Raw genomic sequence first — 26,202 nt, forward strand, 5'->3', positions numbered from 1 at the left:
TGAAAACAGCTACTGCAGCATTTATTTAGCTATAAAGCACAACTCGCACGTGTGTCTATACTTGACTTTTGACTATTTTAATACATGCTGGCACTATAGAGCTCTGAGTGTGACCACCTGCCAACGTGGCTTCTGAATTAGATATACATTCTTAGCAGCCAATGCCAAAATCTACCTGCATTTAGTGGGTGTTCATTTTAGGCCATGGTGAGAGTTGAAGCAATTGGTGGAAAAAATGGTTGTAGCAGTTGATTTTATCTCAAACTTTCACTTCACATTGCATTCACACACTGGTTCCCCTGACTTATAATGTCACACTGCAATGTCACGCACACACAAACACACACTCTCCCGACATCAGGCTTTTCCCAGTTTAAAGCATTTCAATGGGGAGGTTAAGCTCCCCTACTCTGAAGATGAGATAAGGAAGATGAGATTCATGCCTGACATTCCAACATCACTGTAAGACTTCCTGTCTCGAGGAAATTACCTACAGTACCTGATCGTGCTATTCTTACTGACCCGAAGAGATATCATTATACCCCATGCCCACAATTTCAATACCTGCCTGCTTCCTTGCATGTACAAATAGGCCAACAAATACAGAGTATTTGTTTTGAGGTTTGCTCTATGAGAGTTTAGGCCTGGGTAATGGTGGTTGTGCAAAATATCTGTATACAAATATTTATTTGTATTCATATTTCATATATATGAATTGTGTTTGATAGATTGTCTGACATCTTACCTGCCAAAGCTGGCTGGTAGGAACTCGAGGAAGGCGTCGTTCAGGTAGAGCTGTGTCAGGCTGAGGAGCTGGGTGAAACCCTCTGGGAGCCTGCAGGGGAGACAGGAGCAACATGGTCAGATTACTAGCCTCATCACTAACATCATCAAGGAGACAGACAAAAAAAACTATACTGAAGCAATAGGTGTAATTAAAGGTCTAATTAACGGAGCAGGCGTAAAATAAACGCCTGAGCGGCGATTCTTTCTGGTCCTGAAGAGAAAAAAATAAAACTGGTCAGGGGAAGGTTCTCTTCTGCACTTTCGAACCAATTCATAAATGTGGAGGAGTTAAGATGGGGTGTCGCCTTGTTAACGTCCATAAGAGGAAGTAAAGTCACAGGATCTTTCCATTTCCCATGAGAACCAGTTGCATCGGTTTATTACCTTGCCCGCTGAGGGTGTTAAATGCCCAATGCAGCCGTTTTTATATCAATATCAAATCATTTATGGGGAACATTAAGTACCTTACTGTGATTATTTTAAATAAAAATGGTCAAAAAGACACAAAAATAGCTTCTTAGGAGAGAGAAAACCGAAAGCTAGCTGTTATTGGCAGAGAGGTTTGGAACTCTCTTTCTTATTGGTCTATAAATTAATTAATGTCGCCAGGCAGGCCAAAATGGCATCCCACCAAAACAGGCTGAAATTTAAAGTTGTCTTTTCAAACAGTTCTTACACTAAAAGGGCATTATCATAATTTTCAAAATTTCACAGTATTATTTATATATAAAACACAGGTAAATCATGTTTTTGACCACACTGGGCCTTTAGGTTTAGCATCGTAAAAAGAGAGGAATTATGGTATCAATTCTAGGCTAAATATGGCACAGGAGCCAAGCAAAAAGGGAACAATAGCGTTAATCTGATCTTAGTAATGAAAAGAAAGTAAATGTCTGCCAACTGTTTATAGTTCCCAAGCATTATCCTTGTTCGATACATCTTGGTTTGAATATGATCTTTGCTCATTGTCAGTGGTATTAACAACTCAAATTAAAATCCTATTTGGCAAGAGCGATTAGAGAGAAAACATTTAGGTAAGATTGCCGCATAGATCCGTGAGAACAATATAATCACCATTTAGTGAACGGTCTAACCTTAGGGGTTTAACATACCAAGGCAGAGTCGTACCCTATGCATGTGTAGGTAAATATACAGGTGTGACTTCAAATAACTTGTACCAAACTTACTTGGAGATGGGATTCACACTTGCTTCAACAATAGCCAGGACTTTGCAGTTCTTGATATTTTCTGGAAACTCCTGGATACCTAGAACATAAACCAGATGTACAATTACAGCATGTCAACATATAAGCCGTTTAATTATTTAAACATGGGTTACCATTCCTGGGGGATATGCCACAGAGCAAGATGAAACATCTTCATATCTCCTAGATCAAAGAGCAATATCAACTCAAAATTGTATAACTTACTTAATCTTTTCCATGTCCCACATTCAACCCCAGCTTTCTTATTAAACTGGATGATCTATGGCTTCTACAGTAGCATATATATGAAGGTACGTAATTAGGCCTAATGTTTATCAAAAGGTAGTAGGCTAACATATAATAATAAATAATAATAATAATAATAATAACATATAGATCTTGTTTAATTATATACTGATGAGAACCTACATGTAATGCGTTAACACAAAGAACATACAGTTCTAGTTCTGTACACCATAATTGACCATTTAGGCCTCCAATTTCAAAGATTGTCCCCAATCTTTGTAAAGCAGGAAGATTCAATAAGTGGTGGACAGAGGATCAAAAAGTAAGAAAACAAAAGGATGATGTGACAAGAAAATGACAGTGACAAATAATATGTACAGGGGATAATGAGAGCATGTCCGAGAGCTTTTCTACAGCAGGAGAGCTCTGTGAACATATACAGTGCATTCGGAATGTATTCAGACCCCTTCAACTTTTAAACATTTTGTTACATTACAGCCTTATTCTTAAATGGATTAAATTGTTTTTCCCCCTCATCAATCTACACACCATCCCCCATAATGACAAAGCAAAAACAGGTTTTAGACATATTTGAAAATGTATTATTATTGTTTTAAAAACGTAAAAATCTAATTTACATAAGTATTCAGACCCTTTACTCAATACTTTATTGAAACACCTTTGGCAGCGATTACAGCCTCGAGTCTTCTTGGGCTACAAGCTTGGCACACCTGTATTTGGAAGTTTCTCCCATTCTTCTCTGCAGATCCTCTCAAGCTCTGTCAGGTTGGATCAGGAGCATCGCTGCACAGCTATTTTCAGGTCTCTCCAGAGATGTTTGATCGGGATCAAGTCAGGGCTCTGGCTAGGCCACTCAAGGACATTCAGAGACTTGTCCCGAAACCACTCCTGCTGGAAGGTGAACCTTCACCCCAGTCTGATATCTAGAGCACTCTGGAGTAGGTTTTCATTAAGGATCTCTCTGTACTTTGCGCCGTTCATCTTTCCCTTGATACTGCCTAGTCTCCCTGTCCCTGCCTCTGAAAAACATCCCCACAGCACGATGCTGCCACCACCATGCTTCACTGTAGGGATGGTTCTGGCCAGGTCATGAATGGTGCCAGGTTTCCTCCAGACGTGACGCTTGGCATTCAGGCCAAAGAGTTCAATCTTGGTTTCATCAGACCAGAGAATCTTGTTTCTCATGGTCTTGAGAGTCCTTTAGGTGCCTTTTAGCAAACTCCAAGCAGGCTGTCATGTGCCTGTTACTAAGGAGTGGCTTCCGTCTGGGCGCTCTACCATAAAGAACTGATTGGTGGAGTGCTGCAGAGATGGTTGTCCTTCTAGTAGCTTCTCCCATTTCCACAGAGGAACTCTGGAGCTCTGTCAGAGTGACCATTACCTCCCTGACCAAGGCCCTTCTCTCCCGATTGCTCAGTTTGGCCAGGCAGCTACGGACAATTCCTTCGACCTCATGGCTTGGTTTTTGCTCTGACTTAGGTCAGTTAGGATCACCACTTCATTTTAAGAATGAGAAATGTCAGAATAATAGTAGAGAGAATGATTTATTTCAGCTTTTATTTATTTTATCACATTCCCGGTAGGTCAGAAGTTTACATACACTCAATTAGTATTTGGTAGCATTGCCTTTAAATTGTTTAACTTGGGTCAAACGTTTTGGGTAGCCTTCCACAAGCTTCCCACAATACGTTGGGTGAATTTTGGCCCATTCATTCTGACAGAGCTGGTGTAACTGAGTCAGGTTTGTAGGCCTCCTTGCTCACACATGCTTTTTCAGTTCTGCCCACAAACTTTCTATAGGATTGAGGTCAGTGCATTGTGATGGCCACTCCAATACCTTGACTTTGTTGTCCTTAAGCCATTTTGCCACAACTTTGGAAGTATGCTTGGGGTCATTGTCCGCTTGGAAGAACCATTTGCAACCAAGCTTTAACTTCCTGACTGATGTCTTGAGATGTTGCTTCAATATATCCACGTAATTTTCCTACCTCATGATGCCATCTATTTTGTGAAGTGCACCAGTCCCTCCTGCAGCAAAGCACCCCCACAACATGATGCTGCCACCCCCGTGCTTCACGGTTGGGATGATGTTCTTCGGCTTACAAGCCTCCCCCTTTTTCCTCCAAACATAACGATGGTTATTATGGCCAAACAGTTCTATTTTTGTTTCATCAGACCAGAGGACATTTCTCCAAAAAGTACGATCTTTGTCTCCATGTGCAGTTGCAAACCGTAGTCTGGCTTTTTTATGGCGGTTTTGGAGTAGTAGCTTCTTCCTTTCTGAGCGGCCTTTCAGGTTACGTCGATATGGGACTCGTTTTACTGTGAATATAGATACTTTTGTACCTATTTCCTCCAGCATCTTCATAAGGTCCTTTGCTGTTATTCTGGGATTGATTTGCACTTTTCGCACCAGAATACGTTCATCTCTAAGAGACAGAACGCGTCTCCTTCCTGAGCGGTATGACGGCTGCGTGGTCCCATTGTGTTTATACTTGCATACTATTGTTTGTATAGATGAACGTGATACCTTCAGGTATTTGGAAATTGCTCCCAAGGTTGAACCAGACTTGTGGAGGTCTACAATATTTTTTCTGAGGTCTTGGCTGTTTTCTTTTGATTCTCCAATGATGTCAAGCAAAGAGGCACTGAGTTTGAAGGTAGGCCTTGAAATACATCCACAGGTACTTCACAATTGACTCAAATTATGTGAATTAGCCTATCAGAAGCTTCTAAAGCCATGACATAATTTTCTGGAATTTTCCAAGCTGTTTAAAGGCACAGGCAACTTGGTGAATTATAAGTGAAATAATCTGTCTGTAAACAATTGTTGGAAAAATGACTTGTGTCATACACAAAGAAGATGTCCTAACAGACTTGCCAAAACTATAGTTTGTTAACAAGAAATTTGCGGAGTGGTTGAAAAACGAGTTTTAATGACTCCAACGTAAGTGTATGTAAACTTACGACTTCAACTGTATGTATTATAAATTATTTTGTGCAAAAATGTCTAAAACCTGTTTTCGCTTGGTCATTATTCTTTGTATGTAGATTAATGTGCGTTAGAGCTCCTGGGCTGCACCTTTCCTCTGTAAACAACCTCAGAGCTGAGTGCTCTAAGAGGTGACCCATTAGCAGACAGAAGTTGAAAGAGTGTCTGGGAGTTCTCACCAAAACAGCCGCTCAACCACAGGGGGCGGGTTGTGAGCAAGTCTCAAGATTAATTTCCACTTACTTTGTTTTGTGTTCACAACACTTAGCCCTGAGTACCGGGTGAAGGAGGGTAAGCTTCTATAAAAGTAATCAGTCAATAAAAATTCCCCAGACCTTCCAAACTCTTGGTTCGATTAACCTGTTACGGACATTACTGATGTGGATGGACACGACAAACCAAGTGGAGAACAACAAACGATATGGTTTCGCCTCGACTAAAGTTCAGAGTCAGATGTATTCCTTTCTTTCTTTGCTACTTCTTTGGCTGTCTGTGTCACTCAGTGCCCTGGAGCGGTAGAACAGAAAATTGTGTTTGTGTGAGTGTGTGTGTGTGCCACTCAGCTGTACTGAGCCTGGACTCTGATCCTTCCCAGGGAACAAGTCGTCTTGGTCTCCATCAGAGAGGATGTAATAATTGTAATAAAGGCAGTACGAGGCAATGTCTACAAGCACAGCAATCTGAAGGGACCTGACTTTTGCACAATTCTTTAAAAATCTAATTCAACAGCGCCCAAATGAACAGGTGTCTGATTATTTTGGAATTGTTTGCTAGGCCTATATGACATTACATTTTACTCACACAGCAGTGGTAACGTTCTAGTGGTTTTCAGATATCTGATACTTATTTCCGCATTTACATTAGCAAGATGAAGTGAACAAAATGTAAAAAACAAAACTAATAAATAGTCATAGTAAATTCCTGGCCATGCTACTCTGCAGTTTTAGAATCTAGCTTAGAGAATGTCTGTAAACCCTTATTTGGTGAGAATCCCATTTGATCAATGTAGTAGCTGTCCACACACACATACATGTGCTTTCTCTCACACTGACAACTAGCAGAGAGCAGTTCTTGCATTAGACTGGGGGTGAGAGACCGCTCTGGGGAGCTTCATTCAGTTTGCTAGGACTGGCTCAGTCTCAAATGACACCCTCCTTCTAGGGATCATCAACTAGAGTCAACCTCTGGCTGATTTATTATTGAGTGGATGGCCAGGAGAGCAGAACATAATTACAAATCACTTGTAGACTGCAAATTAACCGCAAGAAGCCCAAACATATTAAATATTTGACTAAAATATAGTAATTTTAAACCTTCCATACATTTGTATACGATCACATATCTCTCTATTATTCATGGGAATACTTTGGAACAGATGTCCAAAATTAAAATCACCTGGAGCTGATTTTCTGGTGTTTTTAGTTTTTTATGCCCAATATAAAAACTTGGGGGGTAAAATAAAGAAACTCACGGGCCTCCAGTTGGGGAACCCTTCACTACTCCCTATGTAGTGAACTAGTATTCAAATGTAGCACCTTATATTTGGGACCGGGGTTTGAATAATATCATTAATTTTTGGGATATCCGGACATTCGAAATACATGTATTTTTATTTCTCCGTATGTTTTTAAACTGAGCACTGCTGCACGAGGGAGGCTGGTGCCCAATTAGATTTTTTTCCAGGGGTGGATCAGCTTTAATATTGCAAATAGATTGTGGATTCTATCAGTGTAATTGTCTGCATCATTTGCAATACCCCATTTATATTTATTTTATAAAAATATATAATTATAAATATATTTAAAAAATAAATATTTTCCTTTATTATTTTTCCTTAACGCTACCACCCCTCCCCTAACTGGAGTAAACTAATGGACAACAACACTTAGGCTTCTACTTCCAGCTTATACAGTGCATTCAGAAAGTATTCAGACCCCTTGACCTTTTCCACATTTTGTTACATTACAGCCTTATTCTAAATGGGATTAAATAAAACATTTTCCTCATCAATCTACACACGATAACCCATAATATTTTTTTTTTTTGCAAATGTATAAAAAAGAAAAAACAGAAATAACATATTTACATAAATATTCAGACCCTTTGCTATGAGACTCGAAATTGAGCTCAGGCACATCCTGTTTCCATTGATCATCCTTGAGATGTTACTACAAATTGATTAGAGTCCATCTGTGGTAAATTCAATTGATAGGACATGATTTGGAAAGGCACACACCTGTCTATATAAGGTCCAACAGTTGACAGTGCATTACAGAGCAAAAACCAAGCCACGAGGTCAAAGGAAATGTCAATAAAGCTTCGAGACATTGTGTGGAGGCACAGATCTGGGGAAGGGTAGCAAAACATTTCTGCAGTATTGAATGTCCCCACAGTGGCCTCCATCATTCTTAAACGGAAGAAGTTTGGTACCACCAACACTCTTCCTAGAGCTGGCCACGCTGCCAAACTGATCAATCAGGGGAGAAGGGCCTTGGTCAGGGAGGTGACCAAGAACCCGATGGTCACTGACAGAGCTCCAGAGTTCCTCTGTGGAGATGGGACAACCTTCCAGAAGGACAACCATCTCTGCAGCACTCCAACGATGAGGCATTTACGGTAGAATTTCCAGATGGAAGCCACTCCTCAGTAAAAGAAACATGACAGCCCGCTTGGAGTTTGTCAAAATGCACCTAAAGGAGATTCTCTGGTCTGAATGCCAAGAGTCACATCTGGAGGAAATCTGGCACCATCCCTACGGTGGTGACAGCGTCATGCTGTGGGGATGAATATGAGGGGGTCTGAATACTTTCGAAAGAGCACTGTACTAATATACTATATACATTTTACGGACACAATATATTTTACATTAGCTATATTTTGTTTGTTTTTAGTCCCATCATTTTGCTTCCCTCAACCCCTCCCTATCTATCTCTGAAGACCATCCAGTTTTGATTTCCATTTGCCATATTTTTTCAACTGTGCTGTGATGTTTCACAAAAGTTCTGAACCTATATACATTTTACAGACACAGTATATTTTACATTAGTTATCTTGTTTTTTGTTATTTTTTTGTGCCACCCTTCAGCTCCCCTTAACCCCTCCCAGCTATGATATCTCTGAACACCATCCAGTTCTGATTTATATTTGCCATATATTGTTAAATTGTGTTGTGATGTTTCACAAAAGTTCTCAACCTTTCTATTGTCATTGTGTCTACAGATTGTAAATTACAGTTGTTTGCTAAAAATATTATATTATTGATCGATTGGCTATGACTTTTTAGATCACCCAGCAGTGTTATTTGCAGAGTTAACCCCAGGTAAATTTTTCAATTCTTCAGCCATTCCTGAACACAAGACCAAAAACAAGCTACATATGGACAGTACGAAAATAAATGATCTAATGACTTTGTCTCTTCGCAGCAAAATCTGCAGAGCTGGGATATCTGAAGAGGCTGGTGCGCTATTGCTGAAGCTGCGGATGGCTGAGAGCGGTGTGTGTAGTGAGCAGACGGAGGGAGAAAGCGATGCCAAGACTAGCTAACTTGTAGCAGCCACAAGGTTATTTATCATCCCATAACAGTGCCTGTCTTGACTGGAGTAGACTAAAGAAGCTAGTCAGCTATAGTTAGCTAGGCTAATTTAGGCCACATGCTGTGCTTTCTCCACAAACCCATTCAGAAAACAACAGCCGTCTCCTCCTCATTTCGCTAACTTTAAATACCAAAATTGTATTCCATCTTGCAATGCTTCATACAGTGCCTTCCGAGAGTACTCACCCCCTTGGCATTTTTCCTATTTTGTTTCCTTACAACCAGGGAATTAAAATAGATTTTTGGGGGGTTTGTATCATTTGATTTACACAACATGCATACCACTTTGAAGATGCAAAATATGTTTTATTGTGAAACAAACAAGAAATAAGAAAATAAAAAAACAAGACTTGAGCATGCATAACTTTCACCTCCCCAAAATCAATACTTTGTTGAGCGACCTTTTGCAGCAATTACAGCTTCAAGTCTCTTGGGATATGTCTCCATAAGCTTGGCACATCTAGCCACTGGAATCTTTGCCCATTCTTCAAGGGAAAACTGCTCCAGCTCCTTTAAGTTGGATGGGTTCCTGCTGGTGTACAGCAATCTTTAAGTCAGACCACAGTTTCTCAATTGAATTGAGGTCTGGGATTTAACTAGGCCCTTCAAAGACATTTAAATGCTTCCCCTTAAACCACTAGAGTGTTGCTTTAGCAGTATGCTTAGGGTCATTGCCCTGCTGGAAGGTGAACCTCCGTCCCAGTCTCAAATCTCTGGAAGACTGAAACCGGTTTCCGTCAAGAATCTCCCTGTATTTAGTGCCATCCATCATTCCTTCAATTCTGACCAGTTTCCCAGTCCCTGCCAATGAAAAACATCCCCGTGGCATGATGCTACCACCACCATGCTTCACTGTGTGGATGGTGTTCTCGGGTGATGAGAGGTGTTGGGTTTGTGCCAGACACAGCGTTTTCCTTGATGGCCAAAAAGCAACATTTTGGTCTCATCTGACTAGAGTACCTTCTTCCACATGTTTGGGGAGTCTCCCACATGCCTTTTGGCAAACACCAAACGTTTGTTTATTATTTTCTTCATGCAATGGCTTTTTTTCTGGCCACTCTTTCGTAAAGCCGTAAAGAGTGTACTGCTTAAAGTGGTCCTATGGACAGATACTCCAATTTCCGCTGTGGAGCTTTGCAGCTCCTCCAGGGTTAACTTTGGTCTCTTTGTTGCATCTGTGATTAATGCCCTCCTTGCCTGGTACATGAGTTTTGGTGGGCGGCCCTCTCTTGGCAGGTTTGTTGTGGTGCCATATTCTTTCCATTTTTTAATAATGGATTTAATGGTGCTCCGTGGGATGTTCAAAGTTTCTGATACTTTTTTATAACCCAACCCTGATGTGTACTTCTCCACAACTTTATCCATGACCTGTTTGGAGAGCTCCATGGTCTTCATGGTGCCTCTTGCTTGGTGGTGCCTCTTGCTTAGTGGTGTTGCAGACCCTGGGGCCTTTCAGAACAGGTGTATATATACTGGGATCACGTGACAGATCACGTGACAGATCACGTGACAGATCACGTGACAGATCACGTGACAGATCACGTGACAGATCACGTGACAGATCACGTGACAGATCACGTGACAGATCACGTGACAGATCACGTGATACATAAATAAAGTACACCTGTGTGCAATCTAACTAATTATGTGACTTCTGAAGGTAATTGGTTGCACCAGATCTTGTTTAGGGGCTTCATAGCAAAGGGGGTGAATACATATGCATGCACCATTTTTCTGTAGTTTAAAAAACAAGTTATTTTTACCAGACGGCTACCAGTCTTTTTTAAGTGCCGCACCGTGCACATCATAAAAACTACATTGAAAGGTTTGTTGTTTTATTAAGTTAATAATTTGAAATGGCATAGTATATACTTCTATGTAACAATGTCACATGGATATTTTAATTTACTAACATTAAAATGTATTTTCTTTCAAAAACAAATACTCACGCAAGGTATTTTAATTACTGTGCAAATCCCTACATTATACTATACATGGTCTATGGTGTCATCTGAGATTTGGCCATAGTTGTTTTATGGTAGTGCAAGGCCTAGATATTCTAGCATACAGTATTTATTTTGAAGTGTGACTTGTCCCGTCTTGACTTCCTTAGTTTATTACATAAGGGTTTGTCAGTTGTGTGATCTACTATTGTGTTTAAATCAAGGTATGGTGAAACAGAACTTTTGTGTGGTATTGGCACTAGATTTTCTTTGTTTTAAATCATCTCAACGTGAGATTGGAGAGTTTGTGTAACCGATGCAGGGATACTTTTTAAATAATTTAATCTAAACAAATGTTTTATGTTTCAGTAATTTCCATTGACAACAAGATGGAGAGTAAGGTGCAATTAGTTAAATAGACGGAACATCCCACTGCAGATAGGTACTTGAAAAGACTTAAAACAAACTTTGAGAATCCAAGTGCAGGGCTTTTCCACTTCATTCTGGCATGAATTGTTTGCTCTCTTTGTCTGGCACGTGAGACTAGGCCAGAGACGGTGGAACAGTCTTGAACTATTACTGAACCATTAATCTCTGACAATCTGACAGTTTGCAGACGACACTACAGTGGTAGGCTTGAGTACCAACAACAACGAGACAGCCTACAGGGAGGAGGTGAGGGCACTCGGAGTGTGGTGTCAAGAAAATAACCTTTCACTCAGTCAGCAAAACAAAAGAGATGATTGTGGACTTCAGGAAACAGCAAAGGGAGCACCCCCCTATCCACATCGACAGGACAGCAGTGGAAAAGGTGGAAAGTTTTAAGTTCCTCGGTGTACATATCACCGACAAACTGAAATGGTCCAGGCACACAGACAGTGTAGCGAAGAAGGCGCAACAGCACCTCTTCAACCTCAGAAGGCTGAAACATTAACATTTACAGATGCACAATTGAGAGCATCCTGTTGGGCTGTGTCACCGCCTGGTACGGCAACTGCACCGCCCACAACCAAAAGGTTCTCCAGACGGTGGTGCGTTCTGCACAACGCATCACCAGGGGCAAACTACTTGCCCTCCAGGACACCTACAACATCATCAAGGACAATAACCACCCGAGCCACTACCTGTTCACCCCGCTTCCATCCAGAAGGCGAGGTCAGTACAGGTGCTTTAGAGCTGGGACAGAGAGATTGAAAAACAGCTTCTATCTCAAGGCCATCAGATTGTTAAACAGCCACCACTAGCACAGAGAGGCGGCTGCCTACCTACAGACTTGATATCATTGGCCATTTTAATATATGGAACACCAGTCGCTTTAATAATGCCACTTTAAGAATGTTTACATATCTCGCATTTCTCATCTCATGTATATACTGTATCCTTCACTATCTATTCTTTACTCTCTATTGCATCTTAGCTGCTCTGTCACTGCTCATACATATATTTTATACTTATATATTCTCATCCCATTCTTTTACTAGACTGTGTGTATTAGGTTTTGTTGTTGAATGTGTTGTCCACTTTGGAGAGCCTTAAAGTAAATGGTGAAGATGAGACAGTAGTTATTCTGAACATAAATACTACCTTCTAAAGGGAAAAGGGGTAGACTGCAACTCTTAAAAGTGCACAACAAAACCATTCTGGTCATACTCTTGTATTGAGAGAGTGGTCATTCTGGTCATACTCTTGTATTGAGAGAGTGGTCATTCTGGTCATACTCTTGTATTGAGAGAGTGGTCATTCTGGTCATACTCTTGTATTGAGAGAGTGGTCATTCTGGTCATACTCTTGTATTGAGAGAGTGGTCATTCTGGTCATACTCTTGTATTGAGAGTGGTCATTGTAGTCATTCAGTGGTCATTTTGCTTACTGTTCTTGCTGACGTCCAGCTCCTTGAGATTGATGAGGTTGGCGATGGCCGCGGGCAGCACCGTGAGGTCGTTGTCTGGCATGCTCAGCCGGTGGAGCATCTGGCAGTTGAACAGTTGCTATGATGGGAGGGAGACAGAGAGAAATTGAGAGGGAGAGAGAGACATAGAGAGAGAGAGAGAAATTGAGAGAGAGAGAAATTGAGAGAGAGGGAGAGAGAGAAATTGAGAGAGAGAGAAAGAGAGAGAATAAGACAAGTTGATTTCACAGTATGACTCAGGCAGGAGTCCGGTTTGTACAGAAAGCTACAGTTCATTCACAACAAATGCTGACTCAGTCACAAACACTCAGAGAATAATAGACTGACGAAGTGTGGGGGAAAGCACAGGGCTGCATTGTGGATTGCCTCTGTTCAATCGGCACGATACTCTCACCTTCCGTAAACACTAGTGACGCACCGACATTACCTTTTTTGCCGATACCGATATCCAATATTTTCCTTGCAAAAAAAACGATACCGATAACCGATGTTACATTTTTTTGCGGCCTTTAAGCATTCTAGTACAGTTAAATAGCTAACACACACATGGACATAGCGGCTTAAGGCACTGCATCTCAGTGCAAGAGGCATCACTACAGCCCTGGTTCGAATCCAGGCTGTATCGAATCCAGCTGTGATTGGGAGTCCCATAGTGCGGCGCACAATTGGTCCGCGTCGTCCGGGCCGTCATTGTAAATAAGAATTTGTTCTAAACAGACTTGCCTAGTTAAATAAAGGTTACACACACTACACTGACCAAAAGGTTTGCTTGGCATTTACGTATGTCCCCATTACCAGTAAAACGCAATCAAAACCTATTTCTTTCACTTACTTGCTGTGTTGTTTCGTTAGTCGTTTCATTCTCAACCAGGATTTCTATGGAAGGCCGTCTGGGTCTTTGCGTGTCAAAAAACGTCAAATAACACTATTTGACGTGTCAAATAACACAACATAATCTGTTTCAGTAGCTATAGTTAGATAGCTAACTATATAGCTAGGTGTCATCATCTAAAATAACCCTAATTTATAAGACAGTTCTTATTTGATTAATGGTTGTTGGACCCATCTATGTGAAGCTAGCCACAATAAGGATTAGCCACAATAGTGGACTTTGCGGTTAGCCTTCAAAATAAAAGTATGGCATAATTCTACTATTTGTATTAATTTGCATCACTGTCAATGATACTTTTATTTTGAAGGCAAACTGCAAATTCCACGATTGTGCCTAATCCTTATTGTGGCTAGCTTCACAACACATAACCCGGTCCGGTCGAGTGTCACTAGCCAAATGAAGGTAGCTGACTACTTATAACGTTAGCTTTGGGCAACAGGGTTAAGTAGCTGTCTAGCTATTTATTTTCATGAACTGAAGTTCAATTTCAATATGGAAATAACAAGTGGCAACCTTGCTAATACTTACTCACGAGGATTCCTAAATCATCAAACAAGAATAATGAAAATACAGTGCCTTGCGAAAGTATTCGGCCCCCTTGAACTTTGCGACCTTTTGCCACATTTCAGGATTCAAACATAAGGATATAAAACTGTATTTTTTTGCGAAGTATCAACAACAAGTGGGACACAATCATGAAGTGGAACGACATTTATTGGATATTTCAAACTTTTTTAACAAATCAAAAACTGAAAAATTGGGCGTGCAAAATTATTCAGCCCCTTTACTTTCAGTGCAGCAAACTCTCTCCAGAAGTTCAGTGAGGATCTCTGAATGATCCAATGTTGACCTAAATGACTAATGATGATAAATACAATCCACCTGTGTGTAATCAAGTCTCCGTATAAATGCACCTGCACTGTGATAGTCTCAGAGGTCCGTTAAAAGCGCAGAGAGCATCATGAAGAACAAGGAACACACCAGGCAGGTCCGAGATACTGTTGTGAAGAAGTTTAAAGCCGGATTTGGATACAAAAAGATTTCCCAAGCTTTAAACATCCCAAGGAGCACTGTGCAAGCGATAATATTGAAATGGAAGGAGTATCAGACCACTGCCAATCTACCAAGACCTGACCGTCCCTTTAAACTTTCAGCTCATACAAGGAGAAGACTGATCAGAGATGCAGCCAAGAGGCCCATGATCACTCTGGATGAACTGCAGAGATCTACAACTGAGGTGGGAGACTCTGTCCATAGGACAACAATCAGTCGTATATTGCACAAATCTGGCCTTTATGGAAGAGTGGCAAGATGAAAGCCATTTCTTAAAGATATCCATAAAAAGTGCAGTTTAAAGTTTGCCACAAGCCACCTGGGAGACACACCAAACATGTGGAAGAAGGTGCTCTGGTCAGATGAAACCAAAATTGAACTTTTTGGCAACAATGCAGAACGTTATGTTTTGCGTAAAAGCAACACAGCTCACCACCCTGAACACACCATCCCCACTGTCAAACATGGTGGTGGCAGCATCATGGTTTGGGCATGCTTTTCTTCAGCAGGGACAGGGAAGATGGTTAAAATTGATGGGAAGATGGATGGAGCCAAATACAGGACCATTCTGGAAGAAAACCTGATGGAGTCTGCAAAGGACCTGAGACTGGGACGGAGATTTGTCTTCCAACAAGACAATGATCCAAAACATAAAGCAAAATCTACAATGGAATGGTTAAAAAATAAACATATCCAGGTGTTAGAATGGCCAAGTCAAAGTCCAGACCTGAATCCAATCGAGAATCTGTAGAAAGAACTGAAAACTGCTGTTCACTTTCGCAAGGCACTGTAACTGCAGTTCCTACTTGTCATTGTTTTCAGGCTCGTTGTATTGGTGCTAGCTAGGTACCAAGCTAATGCTAGCAACCCCAGAAGTTGCGGTCAAACAAATAATGCTTTATTACCAACGCGGTACTGTATACACATCGTTCATGGCCAGTGTTTGCAGACTTTTTTGTACAGCTTTGACAGTACTACTGTATCTTTTTTTGACACGCAAAGACCCAAACGGCGTTCCATATGTATGTATGTCGTGAAGCTATTAGCATCGACACTAATACTGTGTAACTTCGGTCTGAAAAATAGCGCACTTGGTAGTATGTATCGGTGCTCAACCAGTCGGTGAAAGCCAACATCACCCACGACAGAGAACGGTTGATTGTCAAGGGCAATGAATTCCATTATCTTGGCTTTAATGGATTTCGCCTTTGAGTTGTCTCGCTGAAATGTTCTTACTCTTTCAAATGACTGCTTGACTTGTTGACTGTTCGATCCACACAGCAGACATTGTGGGCTAGGTTAGGAATGCTGTGTTGCACGAGTAGTGCAACATTTTATGTGGCGTCATTACGTCATGTACCTACGTTATATAGGTATGCACGGTAGCTTTGACATCAGTTTTTAACATCGGCGTTAAACTAGACATTGGAATCAGCTAAAAAATGCCAACATCGGTATCAGCCGATTCCAATATGTTCACCGATATACCGTGCATCCCTAGTAAACACTACAGTCATCCCTTGGATGCAACTGCTGCTCACAGTTGTTGCTGTGAGCAGCAGGTGGATAAGGCCCAAATGAAATCAGAAGCTGCAACTTGATCAAGACCGATAGCCTCATCCTTATGGACTGATTTCATTATGTCACTCTACTGAGATACAATGTTTGCCAGGGAGAGGGGTTACTGAAATTTTGACAGGTTCATGTTTATATACCATTATATAGCTACATAACACAGTCATAAACAATGTCAGGGATTTGTATGGGTAATTCATTATGAACCTATTTTATTTTTATTACCTTTATTTAACTAGGCAAGTCAGTTAAGAACAAATTCTTATTTTCAATGACGGCCTAGGAACAGTGGGTTAACTGCCTGTTCAGGGGCAGAACGACAGATTTGTACCTTGTCAGCTCGGGGGTTTGAACTTGTCCAACACTCTAACCACTAGGCTACCATTATGAACGTGTAGGTCTGTGTGTCCATCTGTGTGTGTGTGTGTGCGCATGTCTCTGCTTCTTACTTTGGGCAGCTCCTCAATCTGGTTGGCGTCCAGATAGAGCTCCTCCAGGGTCTTCTCGAAGCTGAAGATCTCCTTAGGCACTGCCTCCAGGCTGCAGTGGGAGTAGTCCAGTGACGTCACCGTCTCCTCCTCCCCCCGCAGGCAGCGGCATGGCACCAGCCGCACAAACAGGTTCCGCTTGCTCGACATCCTCAGGCACTGCAGAGCAAGAGAGGGGGAGGAGAGGAGAGTCAGTGTCAAGACAGGCCAATAAACTACTGCTGCTTCCTGGGGCTAAAGCTACTACAGGTATCCTCCTAAGTGCGAGAGATAAGTGTCAAAGTTAAGTAATCAAATAGGAAGAGGAGTCAGACTGGGTGTTTTCTAAAAGGGAGGGAGATGGTCAGCAGCACAACATCAGGTTGGTTTGTGGGTAGGTCGTTGGTTAGAGAGAGTAGATAGGTCAACTTTTTATATTTTTTAAATCTTAAGTTTGTTGTATGGTTCTGCTCACTTCAATAACAATCCAAGAGGTTTTACCACCAGTTACAAAGAGGATCTAAAGCAGTATACATTATGATAGCTTGTTTACCACAGACCCCTGGATTGCTGGCATAAATTACATTGTTAGCAGTTACATAATCGTTTGTTCTCAGTGTCCATATTGACACGTAAGCAGGATCTGCAATGCATGCTCATTTAGGTTACAACTGTGTTGCATTGGCAGTGCCAGAACAAAGGGCCGGCTTTCATCAACACAATGCCCTCACAGGATTGATTAGTGTAGAAACTCATTACAGATAAATGGGCCTCTTTAAAATCTCTTTAGATTTTACATGTGGGTCCAAAGCATCACTGGATAATGAAAACAAGCTCTACAACAGTATCACATTACTTCCTATACAGCAACAGAACCACAGCACAGCACAGTAGGGCAGTGGCACTCATCGGCCCAGAGACAAGAGTCCTATTTGGACAAACAAAGCATACCTCTTGGATTTGCCTCCCGACTCCCCATTATTTTAACTGAGGTATAAACGGTGACAATTAGCTGGCATGTACACTGTTGCTCATCAGTGCAGTGACAATGTATCTCCACTCAATGGATGGGGACTTTAAGATACGCCTATCTAAGACAAAAACCTCTGAAAAAGTCAGAGGCCTAGTACTGATCCCCGTAGCATCTCATTAAGGTGTAAAAGCTGTCTGACAAAGCATTGATAAACAACAAACATGTGTTCAGTGTTTCTCAAGCTTTTTAATAGCAGGGAGTGGAGGGCTAGTGTCCTTCCTCCATGAAAGTCTGCTTCGGTCTATTGGACTATCAAAACTAACACTTGAGAACGCACTAAATTGGTGTCAGCTAACCATCTGAGAGACCGCTCAGCATCTTCTCAGGGACCAGTGCTGGTCCGAGGACCTGAGGTTGAGAAACATCTAGAAGGTGAAAGTCGACAGAGCATCAGCTCTTTGAGGCAAGAATATTAAATATAATCTCAGCTATTCCTTCCTCCACTAATGGCTGTATTACCGCAATCTCTGCTATTGTGAGAGCCTCTTGTTATAAAAAGGAGAGAGCAGTTCCCCTTGGAACACATCCAATGAAACACCACTTTTAAGCAGGCATAGCAAGCAGCCCATTCAGCAGCTCAATAGCGCAGATGGCTGTAGGCCTAATTGTGTTGTAGCAAAGGATGAACACCAACAGCATTGTGATGCGAGTCATCCTCCAGAGAATCCAGTTCCTTGACTATTGTCTAGTGTCATGGAACAACAAAGTCAGCCCAGGTATGAAATGGCTGATATTGTGTATTGTACAAGGGATAATCGATTGCTCAACCTTGAGGGACAGAAAACCAGAGGAAACGAATGTGAGGATTGGAAAGAATTGCTTTTTTTTTTTTCAAGGCACGCTCTTCATTTGCTTATTTTAAAGGGGCCACATGATTCACAGTAGATATTATGGGTCTGATAAGTCTTTGGACAGAGTTGGCTATGGCTGAGGGCTTTATGGCTGTACAGTATTGCACTATGGAATGTGCTCTGGTTAATGGAGGCCTTGTTCACTGGAGTGTTTAGAGAATATGACTCTCTCCTCCTCCCCCTCATCTTCAGCTGTGAACCACATCGTAGCGCAGACTGTCTGATTCCCAGAGTCTGCGTGTGTGTGTGGTGATGTAGGGCTCGTGCATGGCCATCTCTAAGCTGTAGAGACATGGGTCTGTCAGCTCCCCGCCATGATCTCCTGGGTTAGAAACTGTATAAGGCTTCCACTGCCACCGCTCCTCACTGGATTATCTACAATCACACTAATGGCCACATAATTCAGGGAGAAAAGTGAGCAGAAAAGAGAGAGAGAAATAAAATGAAAAGTGAGAGAGAAATAAAAAAAGGAGAGAAGGGTGGAGAATCGTAGCCAGTGACTGACTGACCGAGTGATAATAGAGTAGCCTATAATAAGATGGAACAAGAAGGACTAAGTGAGTGAAAGTAGACCTGTCTCAAGAGGGCCTCTTCTTATCCGTCATAACACACACACGCACACACATGGCTGGGCCACTGATGTCTGTCAACACAGAGGGCTAAACAGAGTGAAGTTAGTGGCTTGGAGTAAAGAGGTCGCAGCCTTTTTTAAATTTTTATTTCACCTTTATTTAACCAGGTAGGCTAGTTGAGAACAAGTTCTCATTTGCAACTGCGACCTGGCCAAGATAAAGCATAGCAGTGTGAGCAGACAACAGAGTTACACATGGAGTAAACAATTAACAAGTCAATAACACAATAGGAAGAAGAAAAAAAAGTGGAGTCTATATACATTGTGTACAAAAGGCATGAGGTAGGCGAATAATTACAATTTTGCAGATTAACACTGGAGTGATAAATGATCAGATGGTCATGTACAGGTAGAGATATTGGTGTGCAAAAGAGCAGAAAAGTAAATAAATAAGAACAGTATGGGGATGAGGTAGGTAAAAATGGGTGGGCTATTTGCCGATAGACTACGTACAGCTGCAGCGATCAGTTAGCTGCTCAGATAGCAGATGTTTGAAGTTGGTGAGGGAGATAAAAGTCTCCAACTTCAGCGATTTTTGCAATTCGTTCCAGTCACAGGCAGCAGAGAACTGGAACGAAAGGCGGCCAAATGAGGTGTTGGCTTTAGGGATGATCAGTGAGATACACCTGCTGGAGCGCGTGCTACGGATGGGTGTTGCCATCGTGACCAGTGAACTGAGATAAGGCGGAGCTTTACCTAGCATGGACTTGTAGATGACCTGGAGCCAGTGGGTCTGGCGACGAATATGTAGCGAGGGCCAGCCGACTAGAGCGTACAAGTCCGCAGCAAGAGCAACATCATTGATATATACAGAAAAAAAGAGTCGGCCCGAGGATTGAACCCTGTGGCACCCCCATAGAGACTTCCAGAGGACCGGACAGCATGATGCCCTCCGATTTGACACACTGAACTCTGTCTGCAAAGAAATTGGTGAATCAGGCAAGGCAGTCATCCGAAAAACCGAGGCTACTGAGTCTGCCGATAAGAATATGGTGATTGACCGAGTCGAAAGCCTTGGCAAGGTCGATGAAGACTGCTGCACAGTACTGTCTTTTATCGATGGCGGTTATGATATCGTTTAGTACCTTGAGCGTGGCTGAGGTGCACCCGTGACCGGCTCGGAAACCAGATTGCACAGCGGAGAAGGTACGGTGGGATTCGAGATGGTCAGTGACCTGTTTGTTGACTTGGCTTTCGAAGACCTTAGATGGGCAGAGCAGGATGGATATAGGTCTGTAACAGTTTGGGTCCAGGGTTTCCCCCATTGAAGAGGGGATGACTGCGGCAGCTTTCAATCCTTGGGGATCTCAGACGATATGAAAGAGAGGTTGAACAGGCTGGTAACAGGCTGGTTGCGACAATGGCGGCGGATAGTTTCAGAAATAGAGGGTCCAGATTGTCAAGCCCAGCTGATTTGTACGGGTCCAGGTTTTGCAGCTCTTTCAGAACATCTGCTATCTGGATTTGGGTAAAGGAGAACCTGGAGAGGCTTGGGCGAGTAGCGGCGGGGGGAGCTGTTGGCCGAGGTTGGAGTAGCCAGGTGGAAGGCATGGCCAGCCGTTGAGAAATGCTTGTTGAAGTTTTCGATAATCATGGATTTATCGGTGGTGACCGTGTTACCTAGCCTCAGTGCAGTGGGCAGCTGGGAGGAGGTACTCTTGTTCTCCATGGACTTCACAGTGTCCCAGAACGTTTTGGAGTTGGAGCTACAGGATGCAAACTTCTGCCTGAAGAAGCTGGCCTTAGCTTTCCTGACTGACTGCGTGTATTGGTTCCTGACTTCGCTGAACAGTTGCATATCGCGGGGACTGTTCGATGCTATTGCAGTCCGCCACAGGATGTTTTTGTGCGGGTCGAGGGCAGTCAGGTCTGGAGTGAACCAAGGGCTATATCTGTTCTTAGTTCTGCATTTTTTGAACAGAGCATGCTTATCTAAAATGGTGAGGAAGTTACTTACATAACTCTCAGATAACAAATATTTCCGGGGTTTCCGAGGAACCCATGTACCAGTCGGTACAGCCCAGAGACTCATCACCATACTTCCTTCTACCCGCTCTCGCAACTCACTCTCGCTTCTCTCCCTCTCTCTGACCTACTGTTACTGTTACTGAGGTTTTTCCAGATAAACTGGCCTGTCAGGACCCAATTATTGGCAGACTGAGGATTATTTACTATTAACCTTTCAGCCATTAACAGCTGTAGTGTGCACACCCATGCGCACTCACCTGAGTAATCAGGAATATAAGAGGGGAAGTGTGTGTGTTAGTGATGGGAGGAAATAATCTATACACTTACACGTAATTTGATGATATACAGTGGCTTGCGGAAGTATTCACCCACTTGGTATTTTTCCTATTTTGTTGCCTTACTGCCTGGAATTAAAATATATATATATTTTTTTTTTGGTGTATCATTCTATTTACACAACATGCATACCACTTTGAAGATGCAAAATATGTGTCATTGTAAAACAAACAAGAAATAAGAAAAAGAAAACTTGAGTGTGCATAACTATTCACCTCACCAAAGTCAATACTTTGTAGAGCCACGTTTTGCAGCAATTTCAGCTGCAAGTCTCTTGGGGTATGTCTCCATAAGCTTGGCACATCTAGCTACTGGGATTTTTGACCATTATTCAAGGCAAAACTGCTCCAGCTCCTTCACATTGGATGGGTTACGCTGGTGTACAGCAGTCTTTAAGTCATACCACAGATTCTCAATTGGATTGAGGTCTGGGATTTAACTAGGCCATTCCAATACATTTAAATGCTTCCCCTTAAACATTTACATTTACATTTAAGTCATTTAGCAGACGCTCTTATCCAGAGCGACTTACAAATTGGTGCATTCACCTTATGACATCCAGTGGAACAGCCACTTTACAATAGTGCATCTAAATCTTTTAAGGGGGGTGAGAAGGATTACTTTATCCTATCCTAGGTATTCCTTAAAGAGGTGGGGTTTCAGGTGTCTCCGGAAACCACTCGAGTGTTGCTTTAGCAGTATGCTTAGGGTCATTGTCCTGCTGGAAGGTGAACCTCTGTCCCAGTCTCAAATCTCTGGAAGACTGAAACAGGTTTCCCTCAAGAATTTCCCTGTATTTATTGCCATCCATCATTCCTTCAATTCTGACCAATTCCCCAGTCCTTGCCGATGAAAATAATCCCTGTGGCATGATTCTGCCACCACCATGCTTCACTGTGTGGATGGTGTTCTCGGGTGATGAGAGGTGTTGGGTATGCACCAGACATTGTGTTTTCCTTGATGGCCAAAAAGCTCAGTTTTGGTCTCATCTGACCAGAGTACTTTCTTCCATATGTTTGGGGAGTCTCCCACATGCCTTTGGCGAACACCAAACGTGTTTGCTTATTATTTTATTCATACAATGGCATTTTTCTGGCCTCTCTTCCGTAAAACCCAGCTCTGTGCAGTGTATGGCTTAAAGTGGTCCTATGGACAGATACTCCAATCTCTGCTTTGGAGCTTTGCAGATCCTTCAGGGTTATATTTGTTCTCTTTGTTGCCTCTCTGATTAATGCCCTCCTTGCCTGGGCCGTGAGTTTTGGTGGGCAGCCCTCTCAGGCAGGTTTGTTGTGGTGCCATATTCTTTCCATTTTTTAACAATGGATTTAATGGTGCTCTGTGGGATGTTCAAAGTTTCTGATACTTTTTAAAAACCCAACCCTGATCTGTACTTCTCCACAACTTTATCCGTGACCTGTTTGGAGAGCTCCTTGGTCTTCATGGTGCCGCTTGCTAGGTGGTGCCCCTTGCTTAGTGGTTTTGCAGACCCTGGGGCTGACTCAGTTACACCAGCTCTGTCAGGAGGAATGGGCCAAACTTCACCCAACGCATTGTGGGAAGCTTGTGGAAGGCCACCTTAAACGTTTGGCCCAAGTTAAACAATTTAAAGGCTTCCAAATACTAATTGAGTGTATGTAAACTTCTGATCCACTGGGAATGTGATGAAAGAAATAAAAGCTGAAATAAATCATTCTCTCTACTATTATTCTGACATTTCACATTGTTAAAATAAAAGTGGTGATCCTAACTGACCTAAGACAGGGAATATTTACTTGGATTAAATGTCAGGAATTGTGAAAAAATGAGTTTAAATGTATTTGGCTAAGGTGTATGTAAACTTCTGACTTCAACTGTATATCCATCGCCTCTGGTGAGCCATCTGGGACACCGAACCCCATGTTAGGGTCCTGTTGACTCAGGAGTGCTAGCCTGCGATGGAGGCTCTTCACAGTGAAGAGGGCACAGTGTGGACAGGAGCCAGGGGAGGCTAAGGCTCCCTTGGCATATTGCAGCCCATGGCAAGCGGAGCACACCGAGTGGGTGTCTTTGGCCGATATCTTGTTTCCACAGGCGTCGATTCGTGCCGGGACCTTCTCCTCATTTGGGATGGGGGATGTTTCTGTTGCAATTGCTTGGATACTATGTTTTTAGCTGTCAGAAAATAACTAGCGTGGTAGGCTAGTACGATAGCTAGCGATTAGTGTGTTATCCCTGGCACTCAGTGTGATGGCCGGATATCGTTTCCGAAACAACAGAGAGTTGTGTAGCTAGTAAAAAACTTTTCTTGTTGAAGTAAAACCACAAAAGCTAGCTAGCGTGGTGGCTAGCTTGCTAATAACTAGTCACTGTTTGGGTAAAGCTAACTTGGTTGTGAACGAGATAGCCATGTCACAGCTGTACTTGTTCCTCCCTCTAATAATTTTCCACCGCACAGTCCAGAGAATAGCGCCCGGCGAGCGAGTTGTAAGCTCATGTCTGTGGACAGTTTAGCTAGTTCTAGAAAATGCAATGGTGTCGAGGTTAAGCTTTCTGATGAAAAGTGAAAAGAGGTGTTTGAATGATTCAGAGATACTGCGCTGGACCTATTATAAGGTAGGACGACACCCTTCCCCGACGCACACGTCTCAACCAATCAAGGCCGGTGTAGTGTAATAAAGGCTCCTGATGAATACGCTGGGGGCGTACACCATAAGTGAAATACCGGACCGAATACCTGAGAACTCCAAGAGAATTCTCTTGGAAAGTAGTATGGTCGGCATTTGTTTGTGAGGTATTCTAGGTCGGGTGAACTAAAGGACTTCCTGTATGTTATCACAATCACACCATGAGTAGTTAAATAATAAAACATACAGCCTCGCTCTTCTTCCCAGAGAGATATTTATTCCTGTCCGTGCGATGAACTGAGAATCCAACTGGCTGTACGGACTCAGACAGTATATCCCGAGAGAGCCATGTTTCTGTGAAACAGAGTATGTTACAATCCTTGATGTTTCTCTGGAAGGAAATACTCGCCCTGAGCTCATCAACTTTAGTATCCAGAGACTGAACATTAGCAAGTAATATACTCGAAAGCGGTGGGTGGTGTGCGCGACTCCTGAGTCAGACTAGAAGTCCACTGCGAATACCTCTTCTCTGCCGCCGATGTTTTGGATCAGCCTCTGGAATCAGTTCAATTGTCCTGGGGGGTATGAACAAAGGATCCAATTCAGGAAAGTGGTATTCCTGGTGAGTTACCGCCGCTCTAATATCCAAAAGTTATTTCCGGCAGTATGTGATAACAAAAAATTTATTCTGGGCTAATAATGTAAAACAATGTAATATTGCCTAGGAACTAGAAGCACGGCTGCCCTATCGGTCAGGCGCCATCTTGTATACCTCATAATAAGCTGTAGACCATGATCTTCTATTTACCAATTTAGTTTTCATCTATATTTTTCGTAGGGAAACAAGAAAATGCTCATACAAAGGAGGCGCTCCTAGTTGCCGGTGATTTTAATGCAGGGAAACTGAAGTCCGTCTTACCTCATTTCTACCAGCATGTCACCAGTGCAACTAGAGGCGAAAAAAAACTCTAGACCGCCTTTACTCCACACACAAAGCACACCCTCCATTTGGCAAATCTGACCATTAATCTATCCTCCCGATTCCTGTTTACAAGCAGAAACTCAAACAGGAAGTACCAGTGCCGTGCTCAATACAGCTGCACCATTGAAAGCATCTTCACTGGCTGCATCACCGCTTGTTATAGCAACTGCTTGGCATCCAGCCACAAGGCACTACAAAGGGATTGTGCGTACGGCCCAGTACATCACTGGAGCCGAACTCCTTGCCATCCAGGACCTCTATACCAGGCGGTATCAGAGGAAGGCCCTAAAAATTGTCAAAGACTCCAGCCACCAAATTCATAGACAATCTCTGCTGCCGCACGGCAAGCGATGCCGATGCACCAAGTCTGGAACCAGCAGGACCCTGTACTGCATCTACCCCCAAGCCATAAAACTGCTAAATAGTTCAATGGTTAACGAAATAGCTACCTGGACTATCTGCATTGACCCTTTTACTCATCCCATATGCTGCTGCTACTGTTTATTATCTGTCACTTTATTCCTAGTTATATGTACATATCTACCTCAATTACCTCATACCCCTGCACATTGACTCAGTAGCAAAGTTAACGAAACTCACTGTATATTAATTATTACATGTTTTACTTTTCTATATTCTTTCCCTCTGCATTGTTGGGAAGGGCCCCTAAGTAAACATTTCACTGTTAGTCCACATCTTCTGTTTACGAAGCATGTGACAAATGCAATTTGATTTGATCTAGTGCTCCGTCTGTCCCCTCTCCCCAGACCCTCATTTGAGAGTCATCTCAAGTAGTATGTGTGTGTGTGTGTGTGTGTGTGTGTGTGTGTGTGTGTGTAGCGGAAATGTGAGGTCTTATGTGACAGTATAGTATTATTTATAGCAGGCAGTAGTACTCATCTGATTAATATGCTGGAATGTGATTAGCCTATAAATCTTATAGTCTTATGAAAGGAGCTTTTTTTATCCTGATACTGTAGGCTGCTGCAGTAATGCTGCCTGCCTGCTGGGTCAATGTTCGAAACTCGGCACCCAGAGAATTAGGCCCAAAGAAAAGGGAAAGAAAAAGGAACAAAGGGAGGGAAAAAGGGAGTAGAGAAAAGCTGCAGAAGGAGGA

At 42.4% G+C, this 26,202-nt stretch overlaps 1 protein-coding gene across 6 annotated transcripts in view; it reads right to left on the reverse strand.

Annotated features, from left to right (window-relative positions):
- LOC118387449 (erbin-like) overlaps positions 1–26,202 on the reverse strand; it is a 135,601-nt gene that overhangs the window by 66,741 nt on the left and 42,658 nt on the right. For all 6 annotated transcript variants that reach the window (XM_035775825.1, XM_035775826.1, XM_035775821.1 and 3 more), the window contains 4 exons: positions 16,664–16,861; positions 12,656–12,773; positions 1,974–2,052; positions 746–835 (listed from right to left, as the gene is read on the reverse strand). In XM_035775825.1, coding sequence (XP_035631718.1) covers positions 746–835; positions 1,974–2,052; positions 12,656–12,773; positions 16,664–16,852 — 476 coding nt within the window. In that variant the 5' untranslated portion in view covers positions 16,853–16,861. The remainder of the gene's footprint in view (positions 1–745; positions 836–1,973; positions 2,053–12,655; positions 12,774–16,663; positions 16,862–26,202) is intronic.

Source organism: Oncorhynchus keta, chromosome 9, assembly GCF_023373465.1.
Source record: "Oncorhynchus keta strain PuntledgeMale-10-30-2019 chromosome 9, Oket_V2, whole genome shotgun sequence".
Lineage (NCBI taxonomy): Eukaryota > Metazoa > Chordata > Actinopteri > Salmoniformes > Salmonidae > Oncorhynchus > Oncorhynchus keta.